Source organism: Gavia stellata, chromosome 27 (assembly GCF_030936135.1).
Source record: "Gavia stellata isolate bGavSte3 chromosome 27, bGavSte3.hap2, whole genome shotgun sequence".
Classification (NCBI taxonomy): Eukaryota; Metazoa; Chordata; class Aves; order Gaviiformes; family Gaviidae; genus Gavia; species Gavia stellata.
Genome location: NC_082620.1, coordinates 1,374,000 through 1,386,116, shown reverse-complemented (window position 1 = coordinate 1,386,116; position 12,117 = coordinate 1,374,000). Strand labels below are relative to the sequence as shown.

At 48.6% G+C, this 12,117-nt stretch overlaps 1 protein-coding gene across 1 annotated transcript; it reads right to left on the bottom strand.

The window, feature by feature from the left end:
• Nucleotides 1-9,627: 9,627 nt before the first annotated feature.
• RSC1A1 (regulator of solute carriers 1) lies at nt 9,628-12,087 on the bottom strand. The gene has a single exon (XM_059830072.1). The coding sequence runs from the start codon at nt 12,070-12,072 to the stop codon at nt 10,210-10,212; it is 1,863 nt and encodes a 620-aa protein (XP_059686055.1). The 5' UTR covers nt 12,073-12,087; the 3' UTR covers nt 9,628-10,209.
• Nucleotides 12,088-12,117: the final 30 nt, after the last annotated feature.

The window sequence follows — 12,117 nt, the reverse complement described above, 5'->3', positions numbered from 1 at the left end:
CGGCCTCCGCCGCCGCTCAGCGCGCCATGGCCGCGCCGGGGCCCCCCGCGGCGGGCGCGGAGGCGAACGGGGCCCCGCGGGGATGAGGACGCGGAGCGCAGCGCGGCCGCACTCGTGACGGGCGCCGCGCTCCGCCAGGAACTGAGGTCAGGCGGGAGGGAGGGGAACGGCGCTGCCCGCCCCCGGCAGCCGGCACCGGGGACCGCCCCGCTGGGGAGCCGCCGGGCCGCCGCCTCCCGCCCCGAATGGCGCCCGCGGGTCCCCACGGAGGCGGCGGGGGAGCGGGGGGAATGGCGCTGGGTCCCTCATGAGCCAGTGAGGGGACATGAGGGGAGATGGCGCCGGGACCCTCACGGCCCTGGGCTCAATGAGGGGACGTGAGGGGAGATGGCGCTGGGGACAGTGAGGGGACATGAGGGGGACGTGAGGGGAGATGGCGCTGGGGACAGTGAGGGGACATGAGGGGGACGTGAGGGGAGATGGCGCTGGGGACAGTGAGGGGACATGAGGGGACGTGAGGGGAGATGGCGCTGGGGACAGTGAGGGGATGTGAGGGGAGATGGCACTGGGGACAGTGAGGGGACATGAGAGGAGATGGCGCCGGGACCCTCACGGCCCTGGGCTCAATGAGGGGACGTGAGGGGAGATGGCGCTGGGGACAGTGAGGGGACATGAGGGGAGATGGCGCTGGGGACAGTGAGGGGACATGAGGGGATGTGAGGGGAGATGGCGCTGGGGACAGTGAGGGGACATGAGGGGATGTGAGGGGAGATGGCGCTGGGGACAATGAGGGGACATGAGGGGAGATGGCGCTGGGGACAGTGAGGGGACATGAGGGGGATGTGAGGGGAGATGGCGCTGGGGACGGTGAGGGGACATGAGGGGATGTGAGGGGAGATGGCGCTGGGGACAGTGAGGGGACATGAGGGGATGTGAGGGGAGATGGCGCTGGGGACAGTGAGGGGACATGAGGGGGACGTGAGGGGAGATGGCGCTGGGGACAGTGAGGGGACATGAGGGGATGTGAGGGGAGATGGTGCTGGGGACAGTGAGGGGACATGAGGGGACATGAGGGGAGATGGCGCTGGGGACAGTGAGGGGACATGAGGGGACATGAGGGGAGATGGCGCTGGGGACAGTGAGGGGACATGAGGGGGACGTGAGGGGAGATGGCGCTGGGGACAGTGAGGGGATGTGAGGGGAGATGGCACTGGGGACAGTGAGGGGACGTGAGGGGAGATGGCGCTGGGGACAGTGAGGGGACATGAGGGGATGTGAGGGGAGATGGCGCTGGGGACAGTGAGGGGACATGAGGGGAGATGGCGCTGGGGACAGTGAGGGGACATGAGGGGGATGTGAGGGGAGATGGCGCTGGGTCCCTCACGGCCCTGGGCTCAGCAAGGGGCTGTGAGGGGATGAGCAGAGATGGCGCTGGGTCCTTCATGACCCAGTGAGGGGACTGTTGGCGGAGTGAGGGGACATGAGGGGAGATGGTGTTGGGTGCAGTGACAGGGTGAAGGGAGATGGCATTGTCATATTGAGGGGACATGAGGGGAGGTGGCATTGGGGACAGTAAGGGGACATGAGGGGGTGAGGGGAGATGGCATTGGGTCTCTCATGACCCACTAAGGGGACACGAAGGGAGATGGTGTTGGGTCCTTCTCAGCTCAGGGTTCAGCAAGGGCATGTGAGGAGGATGAGGGGAGATGGCGTTGGGTCCCTCACAGCCCCCTGAGGGAACACGAGGGGACAACAGTCATAGTGCCCATTGAGAGGACACATGGTGGGACAGCAGGCCCCAGTTCGGGGACACCAGGTGAGGTGGCCACCAGACCCCCAGGTCTCCTAGCCAGGGCCCAACCCGCAGTTTTGGTGCACTTCGGGGTGCTGGCAGGGGCCAGCCTCAAATGAAAGAGAAAGATTCAGTGGCATGAGGGAAAAATGGAGGGGGTCCACATGGCATCCCACCACAGAGGGCTTCAGCAACCCCTGAGATGAACAGGAGATCCATGTCTCTGCTTAGGTTCATGTGCTTGGTGGCATGGCCCTTTGGAGCCAAAAATGGGCCAGGTAAGTGTTGCTCAAGGCCAAACCTCCATCGGTGGGAAAAGATGCTAAAAAACCAAATACAGGCCCCACTCACCATCACAGGACAGAGCTAGGAGTTGGTGCAAAGGCTTAATGGAGGGGGGGTTACAGAAATAAGAGATAAAATTAATAATAACCCTTCTCCTGAGATTCAGGTGAAAGGTGGTGATGCTGGGGCTGTCCCTCAGGGCTGGCTTATTGCCCTTGCAACATTCAACCCTGATAACTGAAAATGGAACCGAAAGTAAAAGCAATTAAAAAAGGAAAAGCCAGCAGCTCTCAGGAGCGCATTCCCTGCACCATTCCCACCCCTTCCTCTGTAAATAACCTGCTGGCAGGGAAGGGAAGGGCTGAGCAAGGACTGGGATGGAGAAAACACGCCAGGCCAAGCCTGCTTTTTCCCTGCAGTCGCAGGAACGGCCCAGCCAGTTTAACAGCTTTGGAAACTATGGGAGAAACTCCCAGGGAAGGGAAGAGAGCGCAGCTCATTAGCGCTTGGGTTAAAACCAAGCCAAAGCATAAAACTCCTCTCCTTTTGTCAGCTCCCCACCAGTGGCTGGAGAACCACAAGTGTTGCGTTGGGTGAGACCCCAACAAGGATCGGAGCTTGTCTTGGCACCTGGGGATGAAGGTAAACCTCTCCTGCTGAACTGGGGGGAGATTAGAGGGAAACGTCCCCACTAAAACACACACACACACAACTACTTAGTAGCAGTTCTGAGCATGAAACATTTAAGCCTGATCCCTAACAAGTTACTGGAGAGACCAGCAAGCTGAAGTCAGCCCCTTTTAAAGCAGCCCAACAGACCCAGCACACCCTTTTATTCTTTACTGATGAATTATAGCATTTAGAACATGCTCAGGGTATAACGAAAACAAGCTGTACAGCACCAGCCAGCAGGTAAGCCCATCTGTTTGCATTCTTCGTTGCTTTGAAGGCACTAGATGCAGCACAGCGTATACACCTGTATAATCCCATGGTACGGCAGACTTCCTGGTCTCCTACAGTTTTCCGAGATGTTTTGAAGGCCCCAAGTCTCTGTTTCACTCCAAGTAAAATGAGTTGGTTGTAATCCCTTAAAGCATCCACCACACAATTACGGATTTACATAGGAAATTCTCTGCTCCCAGCATTTAAAGACAGCTCCCATTCTCCCTGGACAAGCTCAGGAGGCACCATCCCACGCCCACCACAACCTGGTCTGCTTCCTGCCCTCTTCCCAAGAGATTTTTAACTCTTTGCTCAGTCTTTACAGCCCGAAGTTAGCATGAAGAACATTACCCACAATGAGAGGAGCCATCAGGCGCTTGTCATAAAAGGACAGCAAGGAAGGACAGAATGAGTCACTGAGGTGTATCTCATCTCCTGCAGCAAAGTGTGCTAAGCGCAAGACACCCATCCTCTTAAGATACATAGCTTACCATGCAGAGCAGTCATAGGGCACTTCAATAATGTTGCCAGTGATCCGGAAGGAAATTAAACAGACACAAGAAACATTTCAGGAGGTAGCTGTAGTATAGATTTAGGCAGGAAAAAAATTAGTATTAGGAAAAAACAAGGAAGAAACCACAGGCCTATCAGGATAAGTAAACAGCGAGCCCTGCATGCATCTCATGAACAACATGCAGCCCTCTGAGCACACCTCCGTTTCCACAACCAGGCACAAGGGTTTGATTATAAAACGCTTCCCATTTTCATTTGTTAACAAAGGGACTCAAAACTAGACACTGCTTTGGCAGCTGCTGTTGTGACGGATTTCAACCACCAACCACTCACATCCTTGTCTGTGTGACTCAATGTTTTTATTGCCAATCAAGACAGCACCTTGTCATTAGTAAGCTTGGTTGTCAGAGACAATTATGTAATAGTGATCACCGCAGTACACTTCTGAGGGGGTCCTTCACCCCCAGTTTACCCCCAGGGAAAGAAGAGGCAGAGCAGATAATCAATGTAAGGCCAGAGTGAATCAAAAGCTGGGCTGGCCAGCAGGATTTCCCAAATCCCATTCTGGTGACAAACCTGCCCAAAAAGTGGTTCACTTGGCAAAGCAATGCCAGGCACGTGCTAAAACCATGAGACTGCAGAGACGCGAGGAAGTGGACCTAAGTGAGTGTCACTGCAGAATTTATGAGTGATGGCTCAGTCACATTTCTTCTGTTGACCATTTTCTAAACTATTCTGGTGCAGGAAGTGGTATGATGCAATGGTCACCTCTCTGCATCCGGCTCCTGCTCTTCATGCAGCTTCTGCACCCACATGACTACTCAAAAACCCCTTCATATGTCATTTTTAAACTCTAGACCTCTGAGGGGAGTCCCTTGTCCTACTCCTAAGGCATCCGTAAAAGATAACCAAAGAAAGCACACCAACTTGCAGTAAGCTTTACATTTATTACATAGGGTCTGACCGCTCTTGGCCATACAAGGGGCTGCAGATTTAAAAGTGCTAATGCCCCAATTCAGACAGACTGGGACAACCCCAAATGTGAACACAACCGTAACAGCCTAGTTAATTTGCACTTGTATACAGTACCAAAAGAAAATCATGTTCAAAAAGCAGAACGGACAAGGTCCAAGTGCTCAAAATAGTTTTCAAACAGAGCATTTAGTCCTTAAAGCATCTCCCAGCAGAAGAAATCACAACCAACATTTTGACCCATGTACGAATGGGGCTGTTATAGCCCACACATTAAAACCTTCCCCTTTCCCACCCCAAGAGCAGAATTCAAAACATAGTTTTGCCCTCCTAATTAATATCCACCTTAATGACATAACTTAGCTATAATAGTGACAACAGCATCGCACATAGAGCTCTGAACACGTGAGAAGGAAACCACTGTCCAAGAACTGCTTTGTCACAGCAACTGATTCATAACCCTTCGCATTTTTAAGCATCTCTGCTCATCTGGTACTAACGCTGACTGCTCCCTGGTTATCCGAGATTTAAAATGGTCAAAAATGCAGTGGCTTATCCCAAGGAAAAGTGCATCTGTTTTTCAAGATATGAAAAAGGAATTACTGCTCCATGAGACAAACGCTGCCGCTTCAGGTTAGCTGACTGTGCCACAAGTTTCAGAGGAAGAAGATCCTCTACTCCTCCTTTCCAAAACCTGTTCTATTACATGACACCAGGAGAATGGGACTTTAAAACTAAAACTGTCATGAGCTTTCTGGGGATATAAATGCCAATTTATTGATGTCCTAAGAGATTAGCTACCAGCTCCAGGAAGGAAAAAAAAAAAAAAAAAAAAAGACAACTGTCTCCCTGTCTCCTAATCCATCTGGAAATGAGGTATTTACGTAGGAGACATGAGGAGTGCCTCATTCATTTTTCCAGCAGACAGTGCTGTGGCCAAGTGCTACATTTTGTATCGTACTCCAATGCTCTTCCACTTCCAAGTCCTGCCTGAAGGATTCAATAGCCCATCACGGCAGAAGGGAAATACATTAATTTCTCATGCCTGTTCTCAGGCCCTGCCAACTGGAATAATTTTAGCCACAGATTTCTACTCGTTATGTTCAAAATGGCAACATTTATGTTAAGAAAATTCTGTTGGCTTTGGAAAAAAAAGCCAGAGAAGGTTTTGAGTGCAGGGATGCTGACCTCAGAAATACAGACAGACCAATCAAGCAACATTATGATAAAGTGTTTATTAATTTTTTTTAAATATCAAATTTTTCTTACACATCAATTTTGTTGATAAACAGTCCCCCAATATTAAAAAAAAAAAAAATCAAAAAAAGAATCAAGTGTGTATTACTTTGGGCAGAACCACATCCCATTCTGTGATGACACAACCACTCCTCCCTTCAGCCACCTGCGAGGACAACCGCAGTATGTTCAGCCCAGAAGAATGAATGACACAAATGCAACCAGCTTTAGGATTCCTGAGTATTGATTCCCTCAAGTTCCTTAAGTGAGTTTGTAAAACTCTTAAGCTAAAAAGCATCAGTCAAAGAGTAACCCAAACCGCTATGCATTTGGATCACGGACTAAGCCTTGTCTACACAGTGCAGGAAGAAATCTCTTGAACGCTTCAGAAGGGAATGATGTACACGGAACCGACCCCATTTCCCAAGCTGACTTCCGAGAGAGGCGGGCAAAAATACCTCGTGATTTCTCCTCTTTGAATTCACGTTAGAGTTCTGGGGAGCCGTTTGGCAAGAAGTTCAAGTCTGGTGACGAAACCTCTAGGATCTGTTCCTCCTTTTATTTGTAAATGGCATAGTGTTTTAAAGAAAACTTATCTGGAAGTTAAGCATTCAGCAAGAACACTTAAATATTGCTACTTTTGAGGAAAGGAGATGGCAAGAGGGAGAGACAAAGACAGAAAGAAGGGAACATATCTAGGAGGTACAAGGTTAACAGTCCTGGAGACCAAGTGTCTACATAGAAAGTTGAACACACGTCGCAACAAGGCAGAGATTGTCACAATAACGCAGCGTAGCTCAGCTCTGTCCAGCAGCAGGTAAACATACCAGGGAAGGTCACCAGGAAATAATTTCCTCCTCTTGTCAGAATTACCTGTGCCAATTTTCAGATGTCGGTATCTTGCTAAACACCACCTCTAAACTCACCTAGAGCCTCATGTACAGAAACATGCATTCAGCGAGAGGCTCAGTAAATTCCTTCAGTATCTTTAAGGAAAAGAATACATCCCAGAAACCAACAGCAAAGTACATGACCACAGGGGCTTCAGGAAACACCCAGAAACAAGCTCTACAGACCCACAAGGGTCCCCACAGGTGCTGGCATCTTTATGAAACAGCTTCTGAGTGTTGCTTTATTCTCTATAGATGGGCTTTTCATACCGAAATAACTTTGCTAAGCTGATGTGACATTAGTACGTTGGAGCACTGATGAACGAGGAGGGGCAAGAGAAGAGAGCAAAGAACCTTATTTTAGGCCAGGGTACACAGCTCCTTGGAAACCTGAACAGCTTTTGGCATTAACTTTATCCCCTGCTCTAGCCAACAAGCTGTAGAGGTCTGCCATCCCTGCTTAAATAGAAGTATTCCCACTTTGTGGGCCAGGTAAGAACAGAGACCAGTTAAGGGATTGCTAAGGGCTGAGCAAAGGATGTGTGCATCAGCAGAGAGGACACACATGCATGTTAAAACAGAAGACAACTTTTAGACAGCGTTCCCTAAACACATGTTCTATTACATTTTATTTTAACCTTAAATACTCACCACTGCCCAGATTTTCTCCAACATAAATCTTGCTCCTAAAAAAATTATTCTCTAATTTAGCAGCACGTAGCCATTCACTCAAAGCAAGGCTCTGAAATTAAAGAGATTTAAATCACCAGGCTTGGACCAGCTTGATAAAAGAGTTTTACAAGTATTTATCAGTTGGGGGTCAGACTTTGTTTCTAGCAGTTCAGAGAAAGTTACCCAGGACATTCTAGCACTATTGATAAATGCCTCAGTACAGCTTTGGCAGAAGGGCAGATTTCAAAAATTGTATTTGACGAAAGAATAAAACGGAGCGTTGAAGCAAGTTGGCTGATACTCTAAAGCTTTTATAGCATAAATTCTGTATATGCAGTCTAAGTAAACGTGGCCATAAAACTAGAGCCTTTAACCAGTTTGGTGCAAAGCAGCAGCACTTCGTCTAGCTATCAGCAATTGCTTCTAAAAACATAAAGTGTAAATACGAAATGGGTATAACGTAGAAGGGCTAACATCTGATGCTTCAAGCAGCTGGCAGTAGATGAACCTGTAGGCTAAGGGTGCAAATTCAGCTCTCGCGCATCCAAGAGGGCCAACCTGCAGCCAGTATCTGCATACTGGATGGGGGCTTACCCCCAGGACCACCTCAATGAGACCCGTGGCGTGAATCGGGAGCAGATTCAGCTGTTTAGATTACGGACGCTCTGGATCTGAGAGCTGGGAGCTTCATTCTTGTTACTGCTTTTGATAGTGAACCAGATGCAGATGGGAATGGGTCTAATCTATCTTATTTCCTAAGGCTTCTAGAGAGAGATCTGATGACACTGTACTCCTGTACCAGCCCAAGCGTTACCCTTTACAGAGGGGGCTTTCACTGATTTGAGGTGCTCATGGTAAGGAGAGTATTTAAAAAACTTCAGCAGGGGTAACTGACCACCTGCATGGTAAAGATCATAAAGCTGTAGTCTTGCCTCAGTAACTCATTTTGAACAGAGCCTCAAGTGAATTACTCAATGCTGCTCTGACAAGGGGTCCCCAAACAGCCCACTGCTTCTGACATATGCACGGAGCAATGCCTGCTGCCGGCATCACAAGTAGCGGGATATGAGCTAAATGTGTCTGGGAGCCCCAGGCCTAGCTGGTACATTCACAGCTCATGCAGAAGCTCCATTCAACAGACAGAGGAATGCCTGAAAGTTCTTCGTTATTCTAAAGGATCTCCTGGCTGCCCAAGCGTCTAAAAAATTTGACAACCACCGCTCTCTGACATCAGAAACTCCTGCAGGTTCACAGATTAAACCATATTTGTGTTGTTTTTAAATGCCACCCTGTATGAAAAAAAGCCTAACATACACGTAGGCAAATCTGCTAAGCAACAGGGAAAACAAAACACCAGGAACACAGGCCTGAGACAATGATAACAAGAAATGAAAGCCATGAACAAAAACATGTTTCCAGCCGCTGCTGACTCATCACTTCAGGTTTAGCTCAAAGCAAAAAGTTCAAGATGAACACTTGACACACAGCCACTTCTGAGATTTGCAAGTGGGACTAAGTAAAAGTTCTTTCTTAAAATTTGGTATCATGTTTCAGCCACACTTTCCTTCCCCTTCCCCAGCCCCAACAGTGTTTTGGGGCTTTGCAAAGCATCACAAAGTAGTTCATCCCCCAAAAAAGCATCTGGAAAGGGCTTCCTACAGCACAGCCTTGGTGAGTCCTCATGCAGGCTACTCACCAGGGACTTCCCAGAAGGCCACGATGGTTATAATGCAGAAGCCAAGTCAGTGCATTTGTTTCATAAACCCTATTGGGGAGCCCTCACTCTTTGAGAGGTATTAAATTAGTACCCCACCAGCCGCTACAGGCTTTCCGCAGTTTGCATTTCCACAGCTGAGAGGCTGATCATCCCCAAACATCGAGATAAACTAGTGCAGAGCAGACTTCTTCATTCTTCTGATCACATCCCCGCTCGGTGCATACAGAATGCATCCACTGAAACAGTTCATTTTTCCGGGGGCAGAGGGGGATTAAGAGCCATAATACATGGTTGGTTTGTTAAACAATTTCATTGTTGAAGTTTTGCCTTAAAGTCGTTGAGCTTGTTCTTCTGTATGGGGAAACATGATGGGGGCAAGGCTAGAAAAAAAAAAGTAGAATACTCCTTTTCCCTTCCCACCACCCCCCTACAATTAATACCAGCACATCTTCAAATAAGTTAAAACGTCTCTTAAGTTTTGGTAGCACCAAATTCTATCCCTTCCCTTCTTCTATCCCCATGTTGTAAACTTGAACACACTGGCCCAAGAGCATAAAAGGGTTTGGCAAAAATAGGCATCAGCCTTCCCCGTGCACACACAAAAAGCACATACTTCCGAAAACCCCCTCCACCCCTCACTCCTCTTGCAAAGTGTTACATGTCTGTGGGCATCTACATACCTTTAGTAGCTGCCATAATAGTTTCATCAGCGTCACAGACGGACATTGGGTTACAAAAGGCGGGAGAGCTAAAACAAATCCACAAAGTCCGTTTGGACAAGCGCTGTTTCGTGTCTGCGCCATACCGAACTCAGCGTGCACCTCCTGTCCTGTGCACACACACGCACAGCCAATTCACTTCACAATCTGCTTTGTGCCGGACAGGGCGGTGATCTTAATGGCTTCTGCTTTTTATTCGTAACATTGGAGCTTATTCTAAAATTGTACATTTAAATAAAAACACTAATTTTAATCCAGTATGCATAATTAAAAGCTATCCTGTCCACACAATGCTAGGATGTTTTCTTTCTTTTAAAAGGCCAAATCTAACAAGTGAAACAGGAGAGACAAGTTACTTTGGCTGCAAATAATTAAAAAATCTGGCTCAACATTCTGCTTGAATATTATGGTGTATAATTTAGATACGTCCTTTGAAAGAAAAGACACCCCAGTCAGCTACCTCTTCCGTAGTTACGTAGGAACAACGATACTCTTGGCTAGCAAAATGAGAAGAGCAAGATCTGCATTTCCATCCGCTTGTTCCAAGGCCTCAAGAGCTTCTCGCGTGGTAAAACCAGCACCGAGGATCCGATCAATATCAGCCGCAGGGAAAGCAGGTGGTGGAGAAGCATCCGAGGAAAGTCCAGTATAGCCAGCTGGTGGGGTCAGCAGTGGTTCCTCACACCCACCCAACGGCCAGGCACCTTCAGGAGCAGAACTACTGCTTCTCCCAGGTGCTCCTGCAAACAGGCTCCGAGTACCCTGAGGTGCACCTTCATCCAAAGCAGGTTTAGAGGAAACAGATGCGTTTCGCTCCAAAGTCAGACCAGTTGGACTCTGACAACCTTCTACCAAAACCTCCGCCTGCTCAGAGCTCTGTGGTTGGTCAGACGTCGCTGCAGAATTCACCACGACCAAATCACTCTTACCTGAAAACTTCTGAATCTCTAAAGCACCTTCTCGGAGAGCTGACTGCATGTGACTGACAGACCCAATGCTGATGTTTCCTACGCCAGAATCACAAGGCTGTTTCCCCTCCGCTCCTCCACCTTCAGACCTCACCTCATAGAAGGAACAACTCTGTTCCTGGCTGGCTGGATCTGAGCCTTTCTGCTCATCTTCAGAAAGCCCCTTCTGTTGCGCTGCTGGCTCTTTGTGAACCATTTCCAGCTGAGAGACTTCTTCAGAGGCAAGGATTTTACATTCTCCTTTCCGACTGATAATCAAGAGTTTGTGCAGCTCTTTCAAGGCTGATGCTAAAGAGAAACATGGCTCTTCTGAAGGTCTTCCTGGATCCGTGTCCAGCTGATGGATGCTGGAGGGGGAAGAGCTGCCTTCAGCTACCAAATTAGACAACTCATTATACTTTGCAGGAATTTCACTAGTGCTTTTAGACTGCGGAACATCACCAGCGGAAAGTGGATCACTCAAGGAGGATGCAGACTTCAGCAACTCGACCTCCATAGAAGAGGCGTCCAAGTTCAGGTCAGATACACTTCTGTTCTCAGCCTGCCGCTTCTGCTGGCTTGCCGAGCTGTGCGCTTCAGCTACAGACTGCTCAACTACATCTACTTCCATGAAGGCTTCCGTATGCATATAGCTACGGGAGGCTGACATTTGGATACTCCCTTTCACACAGGAAAGACCTGCTTTCTCCAGTCCATCTCCTCTCATTTCTGCAGGAGGATTTTCTGGCTGGCTGGCTTCTTCCACAACAGGTTTCTCAACCCCACCAACATGGCAAGGAGGTTCTGGGTCAGTTGTCTCAGCTTGCTTCTCCAGATGTTCCTTCTCCGGTTCTTTGCAGATCTGATGGTCTATGGGAAGCTCATGCTTTTGCTCCTGTTCTGAAGACAGACATACATCTTTATTTTGCCCGTGCTTAGCAGCAGTGTCAGCCACACTAGTTTCTTGTGTCACTTCCAAAGGATGTTCCTGACTGCAGTCTTGTTCTTTAGCGTTACATTCCTTTAGACTGTCAGCAATAAATGTTTCTTTGAGTGTCTTCTGTGAAAGGCAAGCTGGATTGCAACAGGTTACCTCCCCTGCCTGGGGAGAAGGGTCGTTATGTGCCAAGGAAGCGTTATTGGAAAGATGCTGTAGTAAGAGAGGATGTTCTTTTTCTGGGGTTATCTGGCATTCAGTTGAAGACTCAAAAGACTTGACGGCTCTAGGATCAATGGGCTCTGCGAGGCTAGATTCGGATGAGCAAATTGAAGCAGGGGCAGAGACAGAACGATCAAGTAATTGATTTGTGGAATTACAGATCTTGGAATTTAGTCCTGAAGACTGGACTGGATTTTGAAACCCATCAGAAGCTGGTAATGAGGGCATTTCCAGTGAGGTAGTTTCTTTGTCACTATTCTCTAACAGAAGACA